This window comes from Rissa tridactyla, chromosome 16 (assembly GCF_028500815.1).
Source record: "Rissa tridactyla isolate bRisTri1 chromosome 16, bRisTri1.patW.cur.20221130, whole genome shotgun sequence".
NCBI classification, from domain to species: Eukaryota; Metazoa; Chordata; class Aves; order Charadriiformes; family Laridae; genus Rissa; species Rissa tridactyla.
Window position 1 is genome coordinate 7,927,772 of NC_071481.1, and position 23,892 is coordinate 7,951,663.

The 23,892-nt window shown below is 56.7% G+C and overlaps 2 protein-coding genes across 3 annotated transcripts in view; both read left to right on the forward strand.

The window, feature by feature from the left end:
- FBXO42 (F-box protein 42) overlaps positions 1–18,032 on the forward strand; it is a 51,742-nt gene extending 33,710 nt beyond the window's left edge. Inside the window, exons 5-10 of one of the 2 annotated variants that reach the window (XM_054222370.1) lie at positions 11,223–11,376; positions 12,432–12,542; positions 12,809–12,905; positions 13,972–14,028; positions 14,498–14,614; positions 14,769–18,030. In XM_054222370.1, the coding sequence (XP_054078345.1) occupies positions 11,223–11,376; positions 12,432–12,542; positions 12,809–12,905; positions 13,972–14,028; positions 14,498–14,614; positions 14,769–15,866 (1,634 nt within the window). In that variant the 3' untranslated portion in view covers positions 15,867–18,030. Of the gene's footprint in view, positions 1–11,222; positions 11,377–12,431; positions 12,543–12,808; positions 12,906–13,971; positions 14,029–14,497; positions 14,615–14,768 lie in introns of both variants that reach the window. The other variant, XM_054222369.1, reaches the window with a different exon arrangement.
- A 1,450-nt stretch (positions 18,033–19,482) lies between these two features.
- On the forward strand, positions 19,483–22,801 carry CPLANE2 (ciliogenesis and planar polarity effector complex subunit 2). The gene is given in 7 exon segments (XM_054222390.1): positions 19,483–19,510; positions 20,954–21,080; positions 21,182–21,204; positions 21,206–21,335; positions 21,447–21,571; positions 21,676–21,815; positions 22,401–22,801. Coding segments are annotated over 6 exon segments (756 nt in total). The 5' UTR covers positions 19,483–19,510; positions 20,954–20,974; the 3' UTR covers positions 22,633–22,801.
- Positions 22,802–23,892: the final 1,091 nt, after the last annotated feature.

The following is a 23,892-nucleotide window of genomic DNA, read 5'->3' on the forward strand; positions in this document are numbered from 1 at the left end:
AATCGCGCTCATCCAGCCTCGCTGCTTGCGTGCGGGTAGATCTCCCCCCTCGGGATGAACACCCTGCCGCCACCGACCCAGCAGCATCACGTGAATTAGACCAGGGACGGAGAGGTAGAAAACGCACTCAAATTGGGCACGGATCTGCTGTTTGCAAGGATCTGTCCTGCGAACGCCTTCGGCGAACCAGGCAGGAAAAGCCGAAAGACTCCCTTCTTCTTCCCGGGAGCCTGTACGGCTCCTGGAGGCTTTCTGCTTGGGAATCTGCTCCCTACAAAAAATGCCGCCTGCTTGGAGAGAGCAGCTTCAGAAGTAAAGCCCTTAAACTCTCCAGCTGGTCTGCGTGATGGGAAGTGGAGGTGGGCTACTGGGCTACTGGTACCAGGGCGAAAAATACACCTGCGCCTCCTGTTCTTGAGCACTGCATCTGAAAACCATCTCGCTGCGTGGCTTTCTCCGTTCCTCCCTGCCCCGATCCTGCAGCCTGCCCCTTTCCCCAGCTGGCGCTGAGTAAGTTATCCTTATGGATGCACCCGAGCCGGGTTCCCGTAACACTTCCAAATACTCCCTAGATCCGCCGAGGTCACGAAGTCACTGCATAACTTCGTTCCTCTCTTACAGCTTGAGGGTGGGGGACAGAGTCTGTTTGGCAATTAAAATAAGGAGTGACTGCTCCTCACCTTATCCGCAGGGACAGCGGGATGCTGCTGCCGTCGCCTCTCCGGCGTGGCAGGAATGTGGCGCCAGAGGCGGGCAGGAATCGCTTTGAAGAAGCCAACCCGCCCGCACACAGAGGTGGGAACGGGCCCAGGACTGGAGGCCGGCGGCGGCAGAGCTGGCTCACATCGCCTCTGCCCGAGGGAGCGCTGAGCTTGCTTGTGATGGGGGTGAGCTCCTGGCTTGTCCCGTTGGTGATGTTGGGTGAGTTGGCTCTGCCGGAGCCGTGTGGCATCGGATGAAATGGCTCCGTCTGCTTCCTTTTGCTGGGTAGATGCTCCATAGCCAAGGGATGGCTAAATGAGCCATCGCGGTGGTGCTGAGACTTGGTAGAGGCGGTTTAATATCAGCAAGCCAAAGCAACTGGTGGTTTCTCTCTCCCGTTCCCAGCTCTCAGTGCGTCGCAATAGTCGGAAGTTGGGCCAATTTTCGTCTTCAGATGGAACTCGGAGAGGGAAAAACAGTCCCCGCTGTGGGAAATTCGCTCCTCGGAGCAATGGCTTGCCTGCTTTCATCAGCAGGTCAGAGAGGCTTGTCTCTCTGACCGTGGCACTTCCGTAGGGAAAGATGCTTTACCCCTTGGATGCCCTCCTGTCCTGCCTTGGACAGCTTGGCCGGACGTGGGGGGAATATGGAGGGGAAAATGCACCAGAGGAGGCTGAGAGAGAAGTGGCTTGAAGGGATGTTCTAAGTGATGACTCTTTATCAGGGAGTGGAGCAGTAGGGTGAGGGGGAACGGTTTTAAACTGAAAGAGGGGAGATTTAGATGAGCTATTAGGAAGAAATTCTTTGCTGTGAGGGCGGTGAGCCCCTGGCCCAGGTTGCCCAGAGAAGCTGTGGCTGCCCCATCCCTGGAGGGGTTCAAGGCCAGGTTGGACGGGGCTTGGAGCAGCCTGGGCTGGTGGGAGGTGTCCCTGCCCAGGGCAGGGGGTGGCACTGGCTGGGCTTTAAGGTCCCTTCCCACCCAAACCATTCTGCAATTCTATGATCTGGTTTTCCTCTTGCCTCAGTACAGGTCCGGGGACTTACGGTTCTCTTTAAGGCAAGGGAAGAGCTGAGCATCTGTCTGTTGGTGCAGAAATGGAGTCAGGCAGGAGGAGATGCCGTGCATCTGTTCATCCTTGAGCTCACGAGTTCTCTGGTTCTCTTTCGGCGAGATATTTGCCATTGAGGGCCTGGGGCTCTGTGTAGGCTGCGATTAAGACAGCCCTGAAAAAGGGGAGCTGGTTGTCCTTTCCCTTCCCCGTCGCACTCACAGCTCGCTGGCTCTCCCCCCTTCTTGCTCCTGTTGGAAAGGAGACACGCGGCTGGTCAGAAGAGCTGCCAGGAGTTTCCCAGGAGCGCTTGCTCAAATGGGAGCTGGCAACCTTGCCGCGGTAAAACCAGGAACCCTGCGCATCTAATAGAGCCGGAGACTTGGCAAGGAATGGTTTTGGTGATACTCTCATTTCTTGGAAGATGAGAAGAAGAGGGATTTATTCAGGATTTTAAATCCGCCTGTATGGCATTCGTCTCTCTAGAAGCTTTCTTGTGTCTCTCTGCATGGAGCAGCCCTTCTTAAGATGCTATCGGCGTGGATCGAGCGGAAAGGCATGAAAAATAGCTTGTTGCTTTAACCTTGTCGCATTTAGGTTCTCAGAGAGAAGCTCCCTGAGCACAGATCCCTCCAGAGATTAACGGAGGAATTTTTCCCACTATTGCCTTTATCGGCCTCCGGGATGGATACAGAGAATTTTTAGCTCGATACCCATTTGCGGCGACGCACAAAGGTAACCTGGAGCAGGGCCGGGGCTGGCGGTGGAGGGCTGGCTGATGCACGGCGCTTTTCTTCGTCGCCAGTAGTACGCGCTCATTTTAAACACGACCCCGGGCCATCTGAAAATACCGCTGACAAAACATGCTATATACCAAAATTGGGGAAAACTATTTGCAGCCCTGTTGGTAAATAAAAAGTCCGTGATTTTGCAAAAATAGGTTTCCTGGGGTTGGGAGTCCTTATATAGACAAATAAGTAGTTGTGTCTCGGTGGTGGTGCTGAGCACCCGGTAGCTCCCGATGAGTTTGGAAACTTCTGGAGGTCTCACCCATCTGAGATTTGGGTACCTGCCGTTGAAAGGATGAGTGGAAGTCTCTCTCCTGCGGTATTCCTTCCTGCACCTTGGAAAGCCGGCGCTGGGAGAACAATTTGCTTTTTAATGGTCTCAAAGCTCAGGCCTGTAATCTTTCAAACCGGTACTTCCCTAAGCAGAAGTTAGGGTTGATTTTTTTTTTTTTTTCCCCCCTGTAAGGATTTTTTTTTTTTTTTTTTTTTTCCTTTCAGGGGTCTGACTTTTTCCTGATGCTTGATTTCACAGCCCGGCGGAGAATTTAATTTCTTGCCGCTATCTGCTCGTCCGACTTTGGCTGAGCGGAGCCGAGGTATTTGCGAGCTGTCGGGAGGCTGCGAGAGCAGCCAAGGCATCTGTGAAACCTTCAATTTTATTTCCATATCAGGAAAAAAAAAAAGGCTTAAAAATATGCAAACGGGCGCCCCAGCCACACATACTGGTTGTTTACGTTGGTGTTGTCTCAGATATAATTAATGCGTTGCAGCAGAGAGGAAGCTGATAGCCTGACCCGGCTCCTGCCCCGGGCTGGTGCCGTCATCCCAGACGCCGCCCTGGGCGAGAGGCGCGGGAGGTACTGGGGTGTGATGGAGGTACCGAGGTGTGATGGAAGTTTTCCTGACCACAAGCTCCTCTGGGGCATTTTATATCGAGTTCTTCCTTTCCTCCCGGCTCTGTTGGAAAGCTTTCCCTCCTCGATAGGTACATTCACCTTTCGGGGGCAGCTCCGTTTTGGGGTCAGTGAAGTAAAACCCCGCTATCCCGTGGCTAGAGAAACCTCGTCGGCTGGGAAGGAGTTTCCAGGAGCCTTGGGAAAGGTCCTGCTCGGAGGCTTGGGGCAGGCTGTGCTGACACCTATCGGCAAGAGCTCCTCCCGAGGCATCCCAGCCAGCGGGGCACGCATCCCGACGGGAGTTTTTCCTTCTTTGAGCTGATGCTGCCGTTGAGCCTTTGCCTTAAGGACTCTCTCCACCAAGATTACCTATGTAATACCGAAGATTGAATGCGCAATATTCCCTTTACAGTACATATCCAACCCAGCGTGATGTGCTTTCAAAGACTCTACATGCTCGCAGCTGGATTTTTATATCTTTCACAAAAGCATCTGCTGGAAAATCTCCTTAAATCTGGTAGGCACGCGGAATGACGAAGCACCAGCTCATGCTTGTCTGCAGTCCAAAAAAATGAACATTTCTTCCTGACATGAAATATTTAGCGAGTTTGGCGTTAAGCGCCGGATTTACCGGAACGAGGGGAAAAAAGCGTGCTCCTCGTGTGAAGAAAGCGTAGTGGAGGAACCGATGGCTTGGAAATGAAGTTAAGGGGAAAGACGGCAAATGAGGGAAGAGCTGGTTAAAAGGGAGATGTAAAAAGCCGGACTGAATATCCCTTTGTGTGTTGGACTGGGGCTTTCAGTAGGTAGATGTCGGATTTTCAATAAGTAGCTGCGTTTTCTTTCCAGCAAACTTCGGAGACCAGCGGAGCCCCGCTCTTCCCAGCGCCGAGTTTTCCGCGCTTATTGGAGCAGCCTTTTCTGACTGTGCTCACAGGATGCTCTTTAAAGGATCGCCGAGGGTTTTTTAGCCCCGTGGTAGCTATAACCTCAAATTACACGGCAGCCATTTCCTGAAATGCCGGTAATTTGGGGGTTCTCTGTCTGAAATGCCTCTGCTGCCTCCCTGGTGCCGTGACAAACAAACCGGGAGCGGGATTTGAGCGAAAAGTGTGGAGCTCAGCAGAGCCGGGGCACGCTCCTCCGCTAACCCACACATACCTCCCTCCCTTCCCTACAATTAGCCGCTTATTATGGCGTGGTTGTAGCCTGATACAGCAATTTCCATCTCTCCCTTTGCCTCCTGGAGGGAAGACAAAGTCACAGGAGCTGATCAACCCTTTTCTCTGCAAGCGTTGAGCTCTTTAATTAAGCAGCAGAGCTGTTTTGTGTAGGATGTCAGACTGTTACTCAAATCACTTGAAAGTCTGCAGGGTATCACTGAAGTGGAAGGGAGGAGGAAAAAAACCCCCGAGTATTAAAGCAGAGAGGGGCGGATCGCTGGCTGGCATTCGGATTCCACCCACCTTAGAGGGAAAGGCAGCTTTTGCAACGGCGGCGCCCTTTACCGCGGGGCCAAATTTGCGTTTCCCAAAAGCCGGGGCGATGATTGCGATGGGGAATAGGGGGTGACCTCACCCTGAGGAGTACTCGGCACCTCGGAGGGATGCTGCCGGTGAGAAACGCTCAGGCCCGACCCTAATAAAACCTCTCCCTCGGCATCCAGGGGGGCGCGAATCGCATCGATCCCCGTTTGCGGTTATTAAGAGAAGAAGGGGGCAAAGCCCCGGGGCGTTCTGGCACTCTTGTCTCTTCGCCGTTTGCTCAACTTGCTGCATAAGGACATTTTTGCCCAGCGTTAGCACAGAGTGAGTCAGTAATCCTCGTTGCGCAGGGTTCAGAGGGCACTGCCTCTCCTTTTCAACAGCTTTATCGGGCTCCGAGTCGCAGCATGTAAGGATTTCCTAGGTTAAAAAAAAAAAAAAGAGTGTGACATTGCAAAAGCGCAGAGGTGACTTAACACCACCCCCACCCCCCCCCCCCGGTGGGGCTTTCTGCCTCCGCCTTGTAAAGGTTGCAAGAAACCAAACCTTGGGTTCGACACCGTGGGTTTGACGGGGCTTGTACCGTCAGCCCGTGTCATTGTAAGGTGGAAATTCAACACCGAGAGCCTGGTGGGAACTTGTTCTGTGTGTAAACATCGGGGCGGGGGGGGGGGGGGGGCGCTGCTGTGGTTCGGTTATATACCCCCCTAACTTGCAAAAAAAAAAAAACAAAAAAAAAAAACCAACAAAAACCCCTCTGCAAGGGTGCACAGATATTTTTCCTGCGCTACCCCAAGAGGTATTTTGCAGCCGTATGTGCCTGCAAAAGTTTTATCTCCCTGTGGGGGAGACAAATCGGATCTTGTCCAATTTTTCTTTTTTTCCTCTCGCAAAGCTGAATTCCTGTCTACTTCTGAGCAAGGAAAATTTTTTTTTTTTTTTTTTTTTTTTTTTGGAAGCCACATTTGAGGGAACACTAAATCACATGTGGCTTTGGTAAGGGGAAATGATACTTTCCTGGCTCTTAAAGGCTTTAAAGTTTAGGCAGACCCAGTCAAAGCCGGTCTTGAAAATGTTTGTAATCCCAGTGCCCCATTTTGAACATCTTGGAGATAAAAATGGGTAAATGTCGGATGCTGGATCCGAGGCAGCTGAGCAGCGAGTCCGAAATGTTGGTATTTGACTTCGGGAATCACAGAAATGGTAGGGTTGGAAGCGAGCTCTGGAGATCATCTAGTCCGACCCCCGAAATATGTTCGATATGCCATGGAGATGTCCAGGTTCTCATAGGAGCTCTCCTTTGGCGTCTCCCAAATCCGATGCTAACGCTGGGATTGCCGGGATGCTCATCCTCTGCCCATCACGCTGTATCCTGCCCTCTGAGCCGCCGCTCCCTGGCTTGTCGTCTTCCCCTTGTGAAACCTCGCGAACTGCTGGCAGGGGAAAAGCTTTGGGGCAAATCCGCAGACTGCTGCGGAAAAATCCCGGCTGGCCTGGGAAGCAGAGGGATTTGTTATTTTTTTTTATTTTTTTTTTTTCTCCTTCTCTGGTTTCCCTTCCCATCCAAGGGGAAAAATTGGGGGCTTTCACGCTGTCATGGAAGTTTGGGATGGAGCTTTGCGTGATGGAGTGCGGTTGAGGCAACCCCTCAGCTGGGGGAGATGGTGGTGCTGGGCTGGGTGAGGTCTCCAGTTTAGGACCCGCGATTTGGCGTCTTTAAGTCTCTGCCAGCCTAAAAGCCGGACCAAGACCATGAATCCAGACCGAGCATCAGCCCCCGGCTGCTGCCGGTCACTCGGAGACAGCGCAGCAGGTTTCTCCCTCTGCCGAGCCATGGAGGAGAGCACGAGCTCCCCGTTTCCCAGGCAGCAATCCGAGAGAGGGACACGGTTTAAAACGGCAAGGGGACAGCCGGCTCCTCCTGCGAGGAAAGGTCTGAGACGGGCTTTTTTAAGCCAGAGCGCACTAAGTCCAAGCCATGCTTTTAGCCCCGTTTCTGCTGTGATATCCAACAGCCCGGTCAATTATTTTATTTTATTTTTTTTCCTTTCATAAAAGGAATTTGCTTTTTACCAGTTCTTTTTGACTCTTCCCTAAGCAACACAAGCTCCTCGGGGTGAAATCCCACTAAACTTTTCATTCTTCTGCAGGTGGGCTATACTGAAACGCTCTGACTTTGCCGAGGTACAAACCATTTAGGAAACACCAGCGCCGGTCACCAGCAAATGGTGCTTTTTGTACCAGACTATGCAGGTTCAGCATCTCCCTCTGGCTTTTTCTTTGGGATTATAACGTGCTTTCCTGATAATGTAGCCACCGAATTAAGCGCGTCCTTGTGATGAGATGTAATTTGTTGAACAAATGTAATTTGTTCGCAGGGAGAGGCCGGCTTTGGCAGGCGGCTGCTGTGTTTCCAGCGTGGCTCGAGCCACAGCGGAGCGGGACCATCGCCTGGCCTCTTTATTTACTGGTGCAGGTGGTGGCTATTAGCCCCGAGCCCTTCCCCGGGATGGTTTCCTACACCTTTGGTGTGCAGATTGCGGGCGGCTTTTGAACCTCGGGAGCTTGGCTTCCTTTGCGCCTTGAAATCCACCGGCTGCTGGACGAGCTCGCTGGAATTTCTCACCTTTGAAATTGGAAACGCGGCTGCGGGCCTGGTTTTTGTTTATCCTGGCATTTCACGTCAATCGAATCGGCTGGCCATGATTCCCGATCAGCTCGCTGGAGTCGCAGGGAGAATGGCGAAGTCTCATGCTTGAGCTAGGGCGGCTTGAAAAATCCATCAGACCCGGCAATAACGACCCCCGGTTGTCAGTAGTAGCTCTCATCTCATCTGTCTCCAGAAAGCTTAGTCTGCCGTGATAAAATTCCCCCGGATTTATCCCCCCGCTACAACCCCCGAACACTTTTCCATATCTTAACCTTCGCCCCAAGACGGTACAAACCCTTGGCTCTGCGCCAGCGCGTCTCTCTTACAATATTTCCCCCGATGATATCGATCTGAACGGATCCTTTCATCTGGGTAATCTCATCAAATCAGGCACCGCGTGATTTAATTATTTATTTATTTATTTATTATTTTTCTCACACACACACCCCCCGCACTCGGTTTTCATTTCTAGCTCCACTTGATACTCATTTTCGGAGTGGCTCGGGGCTGCGGGGGTAAAAGGCTGCTCTGGAAATTAGTGTTATGTGTTGCCCTTCCAGCCAGGCTGTTCTTTTGTGGCCGCTGATCTCTGCGGCTGCTGCTCCCGTTGCGTTAGAGACCTGAATAAATGGGCTTTAAAAAATGCTTATAAGGCCAGATCCTAAATAGATAGCATCCAAAGCTTGTGTCAGAAGCCATCAGAGGCTGGTATTTCTCTTCCAAACATCCGTGGAAGCCGGAGATCTTTGTTTGTTTGTTTGTTTTTTGAAAAGTATGTATCTGCTTTGCGAGCCAGGAAAATCCATCAACTTTGGGGGGGGGCGGGGAAGCTCGGACCAGCTTTAAGCTGCTCATCCCGACTGAATAAACAGCATCAGCTGTAAAAGGGATGTTGCCTTCTATGTTTAGGGGCCGTGAATCGCGCTGCACCCTCTGCCTGCTTGAATTTTTATCCCTCAGGAAAGATAATCTGATATCGGGCTGGATGGTGTTATCAGGGCGTGGAGGTTAGAAACCCAGCCGGGCAGAACCCATCCTCTCTGCTCTTCACCAGCCCTGACCAAGGGAGAGCAGTTGAAACCAGTGCAATTAGCTAACGACGTTCCGCCGGCACTTCAGTCCGGTGGCGAGGCACACAAGCCGTTTCATTTGCGAAGAGGAAGAAGCCCTCCCATGTCAAGTAGGTTCCGGCAAGCCTTTGAAACGCCCCGCCGGGAGCTCGGACTTTGAGCAGGTCGTTACGGGGCCCCACGTAATTGAGCCCTGTCCCTTTGATGTCCCTGCTGCCCTGGTCCCTGCGCTCCTCCGCATACTTGGGACCTGAAGTCACAAAGGCTCCCAGTCTTCGGCGGGGCAGGGCAGGCGGTGCTCTGCCTCCCTCCAGATGGTCCTGCCCTTCCTGGGGATGGTGGCACCAACACCCGTCGTCTCTCCCCTGCTTTAGAGATAAGCGGTATTAATTCCCCGGGTTTCTACCGTTTCTGCTCGAACACGAGATTTCTGAAGCCCTCTCCGCTCTGACAGGCTCGTGGTGCGTCTCTTTGGCAGAGCACGTCTGTAGATACCCCAGCTTTCTGGTGGGAAGAGGCTTTTGGGAGGCCAGCTCTTCCTTTGACTTGTAAAATTCAGGGTTTTTTTCCTGCATTGCAGAATGAAACTCTGCTCATTTACACCCCTACAACTTCCAATAACAGGCAAAGCTTCCTGAAAAACCAGGGCCGGCCTCTGCCCTGGGCTGTTTACCCGGTGGTGACTCATTTGGGAACCGTCTCGGTGTCTGAGGCTGGGGTTGACCTTCAGGTTACAGCAGTAGGAGGGTGGCTTTTCTCACTCCGCACCATCCCGGACCTTTCTGAGCCAAGTACCGATCTGTTTCTCCATTGTGGGATGGCTCTCACCAACCCTTCTTGTTTAAAAAGAACCCAATTTCAACCCAGCGCCTTTCACCGTGTGCTGCCTCGCGACCTCCTCGATGGAGAAGCCCAGCCAGCCGATTCTCCGCGAGTCAGGTTGAAATGTTTCTAGCAGTCCGGTTTGCGATGCCAAGCTTGGGAGAGCAACTTCACGCTCTTCCGGGGAAATATTTAGGCTGGAAACCTGCTGGCATTAATTAATAAATTGCACACAGCCACAGAATGAGCCAGGAAAACTGGAATTTGGGAACAAAGGATAACCAAATGTGACCCTCTTCTGGCACTCTTGTCTTTAAGGAGACCTTGGATATAGCTGTGGCCACGCTACGTATGTTCCCCCAGCACAAGAGTTGTTTCCTGCATGACTTTATTCCCTTTTTCCGCCATAGCTGTATACCCGAGAGCAGCAACAAAGCGCATTTTGTCCCTGGAGAAAGGCTCAGGGACCCTGCGCCCATCATCTCCTCCGCGTCTGGCCGGGGGTTGCTTTTTGGACTGGGCTCTTCCCACCCGCCACCTGGAACCCATCGCGATGGAATTGCTTTTCTCAGCTGCAGCGTCTTAAAATAGCCGCTCTGGGTTTCTTTTAAAAATAGTCGGCGGGTCTGCGTGTCATTACCTGCTAAAAACGTTTCTCCAAAGTCCTCTTAGGACAGGGGAGGCGAGAGGTCGGTTTGGCGTACCAGCCTTTTTGGAGAGGGTGACGGTGCTTCCGCGGCCACGTGCGCGGCCTTGCCCTTGAGCTGCCCCCTGCTTCACGCGCGTCCCTTTTTTTCGGGTGATATATTTCTGGTTATTTTGAAAGTGTGACTGCAGCGGCAGAGGAATCTGCCGGGTGCCGGTGACGGCGGTGCGAAGGAGGATGCTCAGATGCATCAACCCTGCCTTTAGCTTTTCCCGGGAAGCAAGCCGGCGCCTAACGCATCAGCGAGGTGGTGACACAGCTCTCGCAGGCGGTGGGGTCGTACGAGAGCAGCAGTAGGCTGTGCGGCAAACTTGGCGCTTTGCTGCGCCGCAGGAAAGCCTTCGGCACGCGCGGCATTTTCCGAGGGCAGCGCGTCGCAACGGTATGCCGAGCCCGGGGGGTCACATCGGCTTGCTCGCCCAGGTCCTACACGAGAGGTCCCTGGCCCCTGCGGAGCCTTTTGAACCTCAAACAAGCTAAACAAAAAGTCTCTAAATGATTTTTAGAGGAGCGCTTCATTCTGCAGACTCAAGGAGCGACTGTTAAATCACGCAGCAAAGCGTTTAGGGTTTAATCGTGCCGCTTGCCAAAAAAAAAATAAAAAAAAATGGGTTCGGTGCGTGAGTACCCAAGCGATCTGCCACGAGCAACGCCGGATGCGTTAAGAATTGGTATTCCTTCTCCCTCCTTCCCTGGGGAGAAGTTACTAGGTATTTGGAAGTAATTATTGCTTTTATTCAGTGCTAAAGCAATAATTTCGAGGGATACGTTAGAAAGCTAGCAATTTCCTGCCAGTGAGTGACAGATGTTTTGCCATACATGAGATGTGCTTTCAGGCTCCTACTAATTACGACGACACAAATTGGCAGTAGTTTTCTTCCCAGGCTCCCAACTCTAATTTTGCCTTCTTTTCTGCTTTTTTTTTTTTTTTTTTTTAAAAAAAAAAAAAGGTGGAGTCCCCTTGTTGTCGCACTTCAGGGAAACCGATGCAGAGTTCGGTGGCTGTGTTGGAGCGTGGTTTCCCTAACCTTCCTCCTTCTCTATCCCCTGCCCAGGTTCGTACCCCTCGCCCAAGGCTGGGGCCACCCTCGTGGTCTACAAGGACTTGCTTGTGCTCTTTGGTGGGTGGACGCGGCCGAGCCCTTACCCTCTGCACCAGCCAGAGAGGTTCTTCGATGAAATCCATACCTACTCACCCTCCAAAAACTGGTAAGGGCAACATCTGGATTCGAAGCCCAAGCTTTGATCCTGTACAAATGTGTGGAACGCGGCTGGAGGAATGCTGGCGGGTGTCGCTCCGAGCCCGCCTGGGAAGCTCTGCGCCGTCCTGCTTTCCCAGGTGTGCCTAATCTTGCTGCGTCTCTTACTTTGAAACAGCAGAATAAACCCCCAAAAACACAAGAGCGCACCGGAGACACGGGCACGCTGCTGTCTGGCACCCCTTGGGTGGTGGGCGTTGCTTCCGTACAGCTCTCGACTCGTACCTAAAATATGCCAGACTCCCCGAGAGTTCCCCTCCAGCCAGGTGGGAAATCTGGATGTGAAGACGTGAATCTTTTAAAAGCGGCACCGATTTGGCTGTGAGCGGTGAGGTCTTTCTGAAGAAAGGAGAAGATAAAACCTTAACTCCTGGAGGCCTTGCTTTTAGCGATGGTCCAAAACTCAAAGCTCCCGTGGCCCTCCAAGGGGGAAGACAGGATAAAGCGGGATAATGCAGCGTTTCAGTAAGCCCTCTGCCTTTAAAGCTCCTGGATTCCTAGTAAAGCATCCAGCAGCGACCGCGGAGATGGCAGGAATTTTCCTTTCTCCTTTCAAACACCGTTCGGCTGGTTTCGGACCGGCCTTTCTCACCGATGCTTGTGTGTGAGAAAAGGAGCGAATGCTGTATCAAAGCGGCGCTGGTTCCTGCTCCTCTTTCATTGAGAACTTTTCATCATCAAAAGTGTCAATTATCCAATGCACTTTTGGGCAGTGTCGTTAAGAACGCTGTAATTAAACCGCGTTGGAAATAATTCAGGGCAAACTTAATTGAAAGGGGCGATATTTCCAACTTGGCCTTGTGACTTTGTCATGCTTTAAAAATGTTTAGCGCATTAGTATTTGTAATTACTTTCATTATTATTTGGATCTTTGGAGGTTTTCCCTGAGGTTTTCCTCTGGAAAATGTTCTCGAGGACTCTGTCGTCCCCTGGCATTTTTCGTTTTGCCATTCATCCAGCGCTTTCCTTTCCAACCCGATGGTGAATGTCTTTCTCTTTGCCCAGGTGGAACTGCATCGTGACCACCCACGGCCCCCCTCCCATGGCGGGACACTCGTCCTGTGTCATCGAAGACAAAATGATTGTTTTTGGGGGTTCACTGGGATCTCGGCAAATGTAAGTCTGGGGTGAGGGTGTCTGACAGGTGCCAGGAGCCTGTTGTGGTGGTCCCGGGGTAGCTCATAGGTTTCAGAAGGCAATCTCCGCAAGGTTTTGGAGTCTGTGGGCTGCCTTAGCGCACCTTTCGCATCTCGTGGTGAAGCCCTTCAAGGCTCCAGCCTGCGGAGAACCCAATTCTGCCCTAAAACTCTGCCCTGAACCCATGTTTCAAATGCCCAGAGGTTCTGGTTGTATCGGCAACGCTTGTTGTCTCTTCCTTGCAGGAGCAATGACGTCTGGGTGCTGGATCTCGAGCAGTGGGCTTGGTCCAAGCCCAACATCTCTGGGCCCAGCCCTCACCCGCGAGGCGGCCAGTCTCAGGTGAGCTCTCCTTCCCCAGCTCAGCTCCCCGGCACCGACACACGCTGCCAAAGACAAACCAGACAACACTTGATTTCCAGCTTCCAGGCAGCTCTCTGCAGGTCGCCTGAAAGCTAGCGCCCCGTTTCCAAGTTATCTTTGCAGCCTTTGCCCGACGGGCCCTTGTTTTCTGGAGCCATCTGTTCTGCGAGGCTGCACTTTTTAATCTCCCTAACGCTCAGGCAGGTACCGTGCCGTGTCTTGCGCGTGACTCAGAACTCTAATGAGCGCTGCTAGAAAACAAATTGCTATTTTCTCCCGCTGATCGTTCCCCGTGGCATGTGAGATCAATGAAGCGTTATCACAAGTTGGTTTGGCTCGGGGCCCTTTTGATTGCTCCGCTCTCCCGATTCTCGGTTGGAGACTCGGGATTGTACCCGCTCGAAACACGGGGCTGGCAGCGCCTGTTTTATTGCCTGCCCGGGGCGGGAGCGCGTGGGAGTCACGGAGCTCGATGCAGGTGTCTCCGTCGCAGCTGGCAGCTCTGCCTTCCCTTCGTGGTCCCCAGGAAGATGGTCAGGGGTCCCCAGCGTGCAGTTCATCTCAGCAGGGTACCCAGAAGAGATCAGATGGATCGCGCTTGGAAGTTCCTTTCTCTCCGTCCACTGGAAAAGGAGATTAAGGGACTATCTCGCCCACCAGCAGCATCTAACAAATATTGCAAGCACGTGCCCTCCCAGACAATCCTTCCACCTTCTCCCTTGTTTGAAGAGGGGTGTTGAGTCCCTTGCTGTTTGGCTCAGCTTCAGGAAGGCTAATTGCCCTCCTCTGTAAGGGGAGCTGGTTCACCAGCCGTTTGGGACCCCGAGTGGGGTGAGCCCTGCATCCCGCTTTGCCTCGGGCCCGGCAAAACTGGCTCTCCATCCCAACTCCACTCCTCGTCCCGGGGTGGGCAATATTCGGCAGCGTCTGCGCAGCTGAGAAGCCGTAACCTGGCTCTGCCTGTACTTGAAGGCCTTGCCGAAGGCGCTGGGCACCACTTTGCGTCCTTCCCAGTCTGAAAAACGCTGTTCTTTGTCCCCTCCAGATCGTAATAGACAACGAAACCATTTTAATCCTGGGTGGCTGTGGCGGTCCCAATGCAGTAAGTATCCCGAGGGGAACATGGGCATGAACTTCACGTGTCTCGCTGTAACTGGGTGCTGGACTGGGGAGAAGGGGCTACCCCGCACGTTACCCAGGTGGCATTTTATCCTGCGAATCTGGGCACCCACGCAGTAGATAATCCAGAGAAGCTGTCTAGCTATTGCTAGAGCTGCTTTAATTAAGAAAAAAACACCCCAGGCGTTATCTGAGCAGCTCACGAAGTTAATTGAGCCTCGGAAGAATTAGCCCTGATTTTATACTAGGGTAGAAGATGGAGATGAAGGGATTTGTCCGTGGCCACAGTAGGGTGTAGTCACTCCGGGGTGGTCAGATCCTGATCTGGGTCACCATTCCTCCGTCTGCAGCAGCAAAGCACCGCTCCTACCTCTGTTGGGATGATCTCAGCCGCAAGCCAGGCTCCTAAATCTCAAACCGGGCTCCTAAATCTGTCACGCTTGTCTTCACAGCTGTTTAAAGACGCCTGGTTACTGCACATGCACGCGAACCCCTGGACGTGGCAGCCGCTAAAGGTGGAGAACGAAGATCACGGAGCCCCGGAGCTGTGGTGCCATCCTGCCTGCAGGGTACGGACGCGGTGGGGTCTCTGCTCTCTCAACTACATCCGCTGATCTTTATTGCCTGCCCAGAATGCTCCATACCCCTCTATTTTTTCCCCAACGCAGCGCGAAGGGTCATCCTGCCGTTTGTCACCTCTTGTTTCTCCTTCTCCTCTTCCAGGTGGGCCAGTGCGTCGTGGTCTTCAGCCAAGCTCCCAGCGGGAGAGCCCCGCTGAGTCCCAGCCTGAACTCTCGCCCCTCTCCCATCAGCGCCACGCCGCCCGCCCTGGTCCCCGAAACGCGGGAATACCGCTCTCAATCTCCCGTCAGGAACACGGACGAAGCTCCCTGCGTCAATGGCCGCTGGGGCACCTTGCGACCCAGAGCGCAGAGGCAAACCCCGTCGGGATCCCGGGAAGGCAGCCTCTCCCCGGCAAGAGGGGACAGTTCCCCCGTACTCAACGGTGGGAGTTTATCGCCCGGAGCCACGGCGGCCGGCGGTGCCTCCTTGGACAGCCCCGTGCAGGTTGTATCTCCCAGCACGCCTTCCGCTGCTGAAGGATACGACTTAAAAGTGGGGCTCGCCCTGGCTCCGCGCCGAGGATCGTTGCCGGAGCAGAAAGACCTGCGTTTGGGATCCGTCGACTTGAGTTGGGAACAGAAACCGGCTTCCATCATCTGCCAGATGGACGGTGTGGAGGGCAGGACGGTCGGCGCCGGCGTGAGGAACCCCCCCGAGCAAACCAACGGCATCCACACGCCGCCCCACGTCGCCAGCTCCCTGCCGGGGGCCGTCTCCCCCAGCGCGCTCCGGAGGAGCTTGGAGGCCGTCAAAGCTCTCTCTTCCAAAGGCTCCTCGGCTTCTGCGGCGCTGAGCCCTCCGCTGGCTTCTTCCCCGGGCTCCCCGGGTGCCGAGACGGGCTCGGCGGCGCGGCCGGGCTCTACCCAAGGCGACGGCCATTCCTTACCTCCCATCGCCCGCCGCCTGGGCCACCACCCTCCCCAATCCCTCAACGTGGGGAAGCCTTTATACCAGAGTATGAACTGCAAACCCATGCAGATGTACGTGCTGGACATTAAGGACACCAAGGAAAAAGGACGAGTCAAATGGAAAGTGTTCAACAGCAGTTCGGTGGTGGGACCGCCCGAAACCAGTTTACACACGGTAGTGCAAGGCAGAGGGGAATTAATCATATTCGGTGGCCTCATGGACAAGAAACAAAACGTGAAATACTATCCCAAAACAAATGCCTTGTACTTTGTGCGAGCAAAAAGATAATGCGGCCCGAGCCCTTCGCCGCCGTCACCTTCTCCCCTCCCTCTCCGCGGCTCTTCCCTCTCCTTTCCGAGCCCTTACTCTGTCACGCAGGCGTTTCAAACTGTGAATTCGGGAGCGAGAAACTAATAAAAGTCCAGGCAAAACCTCCAGCGCTGCCCCGCCGCTTCCCAGTAAGACCCCAGTTAAGCGATTCATGTTTACAGGCGGGGAAGAACCCGTGCCGCTGCGAGCCGAGGCGAGGATTTGGGATGAGGTAGGGAAATCTGCCAGCCGATATCCTCTTGGGGTTGGTTTTTATTTTCCAGGGGGTTTGAGAGGCTTCGGATCTTTCCAAAACTCCCCCTGGGATGTGAGGAAAAGTGGGTTTTGATACGAACAAACCAAACAGCGGCAGGCAGGAGGCTGTCACCTTGCGCGCGCTGATTATTTCCATGCTTGACTCCGTAAGGAAAACAAGAGCATTACCAGGAATCTTCCAGCGCTGCAAACCTTTGCTCGACACAAACGCGATGCCTTTTTTTCTGCCTCTCACCCCTTTGGCCTGTCGTGCTCCTTCCTGGCTGCCGTACGGGACCGTAAGAAGGAAGAAAGGACAGGGGTTTTTTGCATTAAAATGCCAAAAATATTAAGAATTAGCCGGGAGTTAGCATCCCCCTCTCCCCACCCTGTGCTGGATCAGGCTTTGGGATCAGCCCTGATCCCTCCTGATCGGCAAAAAACCACACCGCTTACTCTAAAAAATCCCATTCTTCCCCCAAAACTGAGACGTTTGGCTGCCAATTCCCTTCTAGACTTGAAGGTTTCGTTTCGCTCAAACAACCCAAACCCGCCCAAGGCTGAACCAGCACCTCGTAGCCTGGGAACGGGGTTGGGTTTTTTTTTTTCCAGCCAAAAAGATGAATATTGGTAAATTTGAGGGCGTGAGCAGCCTCCGTGGCAGTAGCTGCACCTCGTCTTTGCACGTGCCTCCTCCTTCCGCAAAAATTCAAATTGAAATCTGAAGGGATTAAACCTGGGCGTCCTTCTCTTTCCCTTTCCCCTCCAGATGATGGGGGGAAATGGGCGGATTCTGCCAGGTTTTGGTCACCAACCTCCAGCACCCGAAAAGTAGGGAATCCTCCCCAAACCGGCAACGCCATGACGTGGCCCCTTTTCCCCCTCAATTTTTCCCCCCCCCCACCTCCTCCATCCCCACTGAGCTTTTTTTGCCGGTCGGAGCCTTAAATCGCATCCCAGCCGCGTGGGGATGGGGAGGGTTTTGCTTCGTCTGCGGCGTTTTCCGCCTCTGTAAATAAATCCCTCGTTAAATCCAGCCTCTCCCACTCCAATCCCAAACCGATTTGATTTCTCCAAAGGGAAGGCAAAATGCAGTTTTTTAACCCCCCAAACCTCAGGAGCACCTAAAGGTGATTTAGGAAATGTTTCTTCTCCACTTTTAAGCTTGGCCGCGGGGAGGGTGGTCGGGGTTTTGGCATCGATTCCCTCCTCCCCTTTGCATGTTTCACCCCAAAAAAAGTCCAAAAAAAAGGGATGGACGGTGGATCGTTGGGTTGACGTTGGGTCAATGTTGGGTTGACGTTGAGTTGATATTTAGTTGACGTTGGGTCAGCGTTGGGTTGACGTTGGGTCGACGTTGGGTCGACATTGAGTTGATGTTTGGTTGACGCTGGGTCAGTGTTGGGTTGACGTTGAGTTGACGTAGGGTCAGCGTTGGTTCAATGTTGGGTTGACGTTGAGTTGATGTTCGGTTGACGCTGGGTTGACATTGAGTTGACGTTGCGTTGACATCCCTCTCCTTGCACGGAGCATCCCTCGAGGGGCGTTTTCCCAACATTTACATGATCTCCGTCCCCAACCGCTCCCAAAATCCCCCTAAATGGCCCCAAACCCACCGAGCAGCCGGGGCCATCCCTCCTCCATCCCTGTCGGTGGCGGAAAGGCATGTTCTGCGCCGTCAACCATGAATTCATCCCAAATTTTGATACCCCCACCCCCCGTGAGCCGCTGGTGCTGTGAGCGAGGTGTTGTCCCCCCCTCCCCCGCGACTCAGGTGTCCCCCCCACATCGGGCTCGGCCGAGCGTAGGAATGAAAAGCAATTTTCGGTGATATTTAAAATCTTGTGTATATTTTTTTGGGGGGGCGAGGGGGGTGGTTAATGGATTTCCCCTCCTCCTCCCCCCCCCCTCCCCATCCCGATGAATTTTTAGCAGTTTAACAAATAAAAAGGAAAAGAAATGGATGGCTGGTCCTTTTGGGGAGGGGGCCGGGGGGTGAGTTTGGGGGTGAAAAGGGGGATTTGGGGTCTTATTGAGTTAAAAAAAAAAAACAAACGGTAAGTTTTCTATAGGGGGATGTTGGAGCAACAGAGAGAGGTGGGAAAAAGGGGGGGAGGAACAGGAGGGTTCAGAAAAAGGGGAGAGTGGTGGAAATTGGGGAACCTAAAGCCTGTGGGGCTGGAAATTGGGGATGGGGACCCCAAATCCTGCCGGGGCTGGAGGTTTGGGACCCCGAAGGCCTGTGTCAGTAGTTGGCATTGGGGGACCCCAGGGCCTGTGGGGCTGGGGACTGGGGACCCCGTATGGGGCAGCGCTGGACACAGGTTCTTGTCCCCCCCACCCCGGCCCCCAATCGCCTACAGGGCTGGGAACCCCCCCATCCCCTATAGAGTCTGGGTCCCCACAGCCCCCCCATCACCTATAGGGTCTGGGTCCTACACTCCCCACCCCATCCCCCCTGTCCCCTATAGGGTCTGGGTCTCCCACAGGGCCCTCCCCCCCATCTCCTACAGGGTCCGGGTTCCCCACAGCTCCCTGCCCCCAGTCCCCTATAGGGTCCACATCTCCCGTAGATCCCCCCCATCCTCTTTAGGGTCTGTGACCCCCCCATCCCCTATATGGTCCGGGTCCCCCACTCCCCCCTCCATCCCCTATAGGGTCCACATCTCCCCGTAGCTCCCCCCCATCCTCTTTAGGGTCTGTGACCCCCCCATCCCCTACAGGGTCTGGGTCTCTCACAGGGCCCCCCCCCAGCCCCTATAGGGTCCAGGTCTCCCACAGGGCCCCTCCCCCACATCTCCTATAGGGTCCGTGACTCACTTAGCCCCCCACCCATCCCCTACAGGGTCCGTGACCCCCCATCCCCCCCCATCCCCTATATGGTCCGTGTTCCCCACAGACCCCCATCCCCTGTAGGGTCCGGCTTTCCCCCAGGGCCCCCCCCCCTTCTCTATAGGGTCCAGGTTTCCCACAGCCCCCCATCCCCTATAGGGATCCGGATCTCGCACTGAACCCCTCCCCATGCCCTATATGGCCCGTGACCCCTACATCCCCCCCATCCCCTATAGAGTCCGTGTCCCCTACAGGGCCCCCCCAACCCCTATAGGCTCCGGGTCTCCCATTCCCCCCCCATCCCCTATAGGGTCCGTAACCCCCCATCCCCGCCCATCCCCTACAGGCTCCGGGTCTCCCATTCCCGCCCGCCCATCCCCTATAGGGTCCGGGTCCCCCCCATCCCCATAGGCTCGGCCTCTGCGCCCCTCCACGTGCCCGCCCCCTCCCGCGCATGCGCGGCGGCAAAGGGGGCGTGGCGGTGGCGAGGCTCCGCCCCCCGCGCTGACGTCACCGCGAGGCGGAAGCGGGCGCAGGTGAGGCGGCCGCGCCTTAAAGGGACCGCGGGGGGGCGGGGGGAAGTCCACGGCGGGGGGGGCATTGCATCCCCTTTGCTGGGTTTGGGGGGTAGGGACCCCACGGGGGGGGGGTTCAAGGACGCCATGGGCGGGGGGGTTGGGCTCGGGGACCCCATGGGACGATGCTGGGACCCCGGGGGCGGACACAGGGACTCCGGGGCGGGGGGGGGAGAGACTCCATGGGGGGTCAAGGACCCCCGAGGGGCTTCAAGGACCCCATGGGGGGGTCAAGGGCCTCGGGAGTGGGTTCAGAGACCCCGTGGGAGGATGCTGGGACCTCATAGGGGGTGGAGGGACCCCGTGGGGGGGGTTCAGGGACCCCGTGTGGGGGTCAGGTGTCCCATGGGGAGGTCAAGGACCCCGGGGGGGGCACAGGAACCCCATAGAGGGGGTCAGGGACCCCCACGGGAGGGCGCTGGGACCCCGGGGGGGGTGCAGGGACCCCGGGAGGAGGTTCAGGGACCCCAGAGGGGACGTCAAGGATCCGGGGGGGCATGAAGAGACCCCAGGGGGAGGTGCAGGGACCCCGGGGGGGTGGTGTCAGGGACCCCGGGGGGGCACAGGGACCTCATGGGAGGGTGCTGGGACCCCGGGGCGGGTACAGAGAACCCATGGGGGGAGTTCAAGGACCCCATGGTGGGAAGTCAGAGGCCCCTTGGGGGGGTGTCAGGGACCACAGAGGGGTTTAGGGACCCCATGTGAGGGTGCTGGGATCCCGGGGGGGGGCACAGGGACCCCGGGAGGGGGGATCAGGGATGCCAGAGGGGGGGGTCAAGCACCCCATAAGGGAGCTCAAGGACCCGGGGGGGAGCCAGGGTCCCCAGGGGGGCACAGGGACCCCGGGAGGGGGGGGCAGGGACCCCAGAGGGATTCAGGGACCCCATGGGAGGGTGCTGGGACCCCGCGGGGGGGCAGGGACCCCAGAGGGGGGGTCAAGCACCCCAAAAGGGGGCTCAAGGACCCGGGGTGGGGGGCACAGGGTCCCCAAGGTGGCACAGGGACACCGGGAGGGGGGGGGCAGGGACCCCAGAGGGATTCAGGGACCCCATGGGAGGGTGCTGGGATCCCGGGGGGGGTGGGGGCACAGGGACGTCAGAGGGGGGGTCAAGCACCCCAAAAGGGGGCTCAAGGACCCGGGGGGGAGCCGGGGTCCCCAGGGTGGCACAGGGACCCCGGGAGGGGGGGGCAAGGAAGGACCCCAGAAGGATTCAGGGACCCCATGAAAGGGTGCTGGGACCCCGCGGGGGGGGCACAGGCACCCCAGAGGGGGGGTCAAGCACCCCGTAAGGGGGCTCAAGGACGCGGGGTGGGGGGGGGGGACGACGGGGACGACAAGGTCCCCACGGTGGCACAGGGACCCCGGGGGTGGGGGGCTCAGAAGGGGCTCCCCTGCACCCCCAGGTTCCGGGGGGGGGGTGGCCCATGGCGGCGCGGGGGGGCTCGGTGCTGGAGCCGGGCTGGCTCCTGTCCCCCGCCGGCCGCCCCTACCTGGACTCCATCCTCCAGAAGAACCAGCGGAGAGCGTTCGGTGAGTCCCGCGCCCCCCCCCCCAAAAAAAAAAAAACAAAACCATAATGGGGTGCCAGCACCCTAAAAATATCCCCCCCACACACCCCCACCCCCCTCAAGGTCTGCTGGAGCGGCCGGTGCTGCCCCCCCCCCTTGGCCGCCCCCACCGTCACCTACAAACTCTTCCTCTCCGGCAAGAGCGGCGTGGGCAAGACGGCCTTGGTGGCCACGCTGGCGGGGACCCCCGTGCCCCCCGGCCACCACGAGACCCTGGGTAGGTCGGGGTGGGGGACACGACGACACACACACCAGCAGCCCCCGGATGTCACCCTGGGGGGTGACAATGTTGTATCGTGTCCCCCCCCACACACACACTTCTTCCCAGGTATAGAGGCCACCACCGTCTACTGGCCGGCCAAGCTGCGGGCCAGCGGCCGCCCCGTCATCTTCCAGCTGCATTTTTGGGATTGCGGGGACGGCGCCCTGAAAAAATTCGAGCATCTTCTGCCCGTGAGTCTCGGGGCAGGGGCGGGGGGTGACACACAAGTCTTGGGAGGGGGGGGGGGACACACACCCGGGACACCCCCCCCCCTTCCATGATGGTGGGTGTCCAGTCTTGTAAGGAGGAAGCGGACGCCATCCTCTTCCTCTTCTCCTTCACCGACCGCTCGTCCTTCGAGGAGCTGCCGGCCCAGATGAGTCGGGTCATCGGTCCCGACGAAGAAAACCTCGTTAGGGTGGTCGTCGGCACCAAGTATCCTTCTCGGGGGGTGTCTGGGGGGGGGGGGGGGGTCCACATTGCCCCATAAGCGGGTTTGTACCCCCGTACCTCACACCGCTTGGCATCTCAGTAGGCTGAGAACGTGCACACTTCGTTACACCAATGGATTCACCGCTTCCACCTGTTTCTATAGGGTCTTGCTCCCCACCCCGGGGAGGGATTTCTCAGGGTGCAGGTGTCTCCTTTGACTGCGTGTCCCCCCCCCCCCAAGCAGATTTGCCCCCTATATTTCACACCACACAGTACCCTGGTAGGCTGAGAACGTGCACACTTCATCACACCGACGGATTCAGAGTCACCCACTTCTTTTTATGGGCTTTTGCCCAACCCCGGGGGGGGGGATTTCTCGAGGTGTTGGCATCTCCCCTGACTGTGTGTCCCCCCCCCCCGCAAGCGGATTTGCACCCCACCACTCGGTACCTTGGCGGGCTGAGCACGTGCCCACTTCATTGCACCGATGGCTTGGCATCTCCCACTTATTTTTATGGGGTTTGGGGGGGAATTTTTCAGGGTGTTGGTGTCTCCCTTGACCATGTGTCCCCCCCACACCCCCCCCAGATTCGACCTGTCCTCTCAGGCGGACGTGACGGAGGGGGACGTGGTGGCCTTCGAGGGGACCTGGGGGCTGCCGGTGCTGCGGGCGAGCAGCGGGCCGGGGGGGGCCGGGGGGGGCCGGGGGGGGCTGGCCCGGGTCGCCCCGCTCCTCGACGCCCTGGTGGAGAGGCTCTGGCGGCGGGACCAAATCGCCGCCGGCGTCGCCCCGGGGGACGAAGGGTCCCCCCCAGCTTGAACCCCCTCTTGTGGGGTGGGTTTTGGGGGGCCCCTGCAGTACCAGGGACCCCTCACCGTGGCCTCTGGGCTCCCCCCGCCATTAACCAGCGCTGCCCGAGCACCCCTGTGATGGGGGGGGGGGGAATGGGAGGGGGGAAAAAAGGTGCTTTTTGACCAAAAATCTACGTTTTTCCACAAAAAAGATCCTTGGGTGCCCCGGCTCGTCTGATTTGGGGTGCTGGGGTGGGGGGTGCCGGGTGATTTGGGGTGGGGGGGTGCTGGGGGGCGATGGAGATGGGGGTGCTGAGGGTTTTGGGGTGCTGGGGTGGGGGACTTGGGTGCCTTGGGGTGATGGATGTGGGGGTGCTGGAGATGGGGGTGCTGGGGGATTTGGGGTGCCGGGGAATCCTGGGGGTGCTGCGGGATTTGGGGTGCCGGATTTGGGGTGCTTTGGGAGGATGGGGTGGGGGTGCTGCGGGATTTGGGGTGCTGGGGGGGGTGTTGGTGGTTTGGGGTGCCGGGGGATTTGGGGTGCTGCGAGGTCTTGGGGATTTGGGGTGCCGTGGATGATGCGGGATTTGGGGTGCTGGGGGATTTGGGGTGCTGTGGGGCGCCGGGGTGGGGGGTGCTGGGCGTTTTGGGGTGCAATGGGATCCTGGGGGTGGGGCCCTGCGGGATTTTGGGGTGCTGTGGGCGCTGCAGGATCATGGGAATGGGGTGCTGGGGAATTTGGGGTGCTGCAGATGCTGGGGAATTTGGGGTGCGGGGATTTGGGGTGCTTTGGGGTGCTGTGGATGATGCAGGATTTGGGGTGCTGTGGGATTTGGGGTGCTGTGGGGCGCTGGGGTGGGGGGTGCTGGGCATTTTGGGGTGCAATGGGATCATGGGGGTGGGGCCCTGCGGGACTCGGGGTTCGGGATTTGGGGCGCTGGGGGTGCTGCGGGATTTGGGGTGCTGCAGGATCATGGGGATGGGGTGCTGCGGGATTTGGGGTGCTGCGGGATTTGGGGTGCTGGGGGGGGCGATGCAGGAGGGGGTGCGGTGGGAATTGGGGTGCGGGGGATGGGGGTGCTGCAGTATTCGGGGTACTGGGGGTGCTGGGAATTTTGGGGTGCTGCGGATGCCGGGGGATTTGGGGTGCGGGATTTGGGGCGTTTTGGGGGTGATGGGAGTGGGGGTGCTGCGGGATTTGGGGGTGCGGGGGGGGTGCTGTGGATGACGCAGGACTTGGGGTGCTGCGGGATGATGGATGGGGGTGCTGGGGGATTTGGGGGTGCTG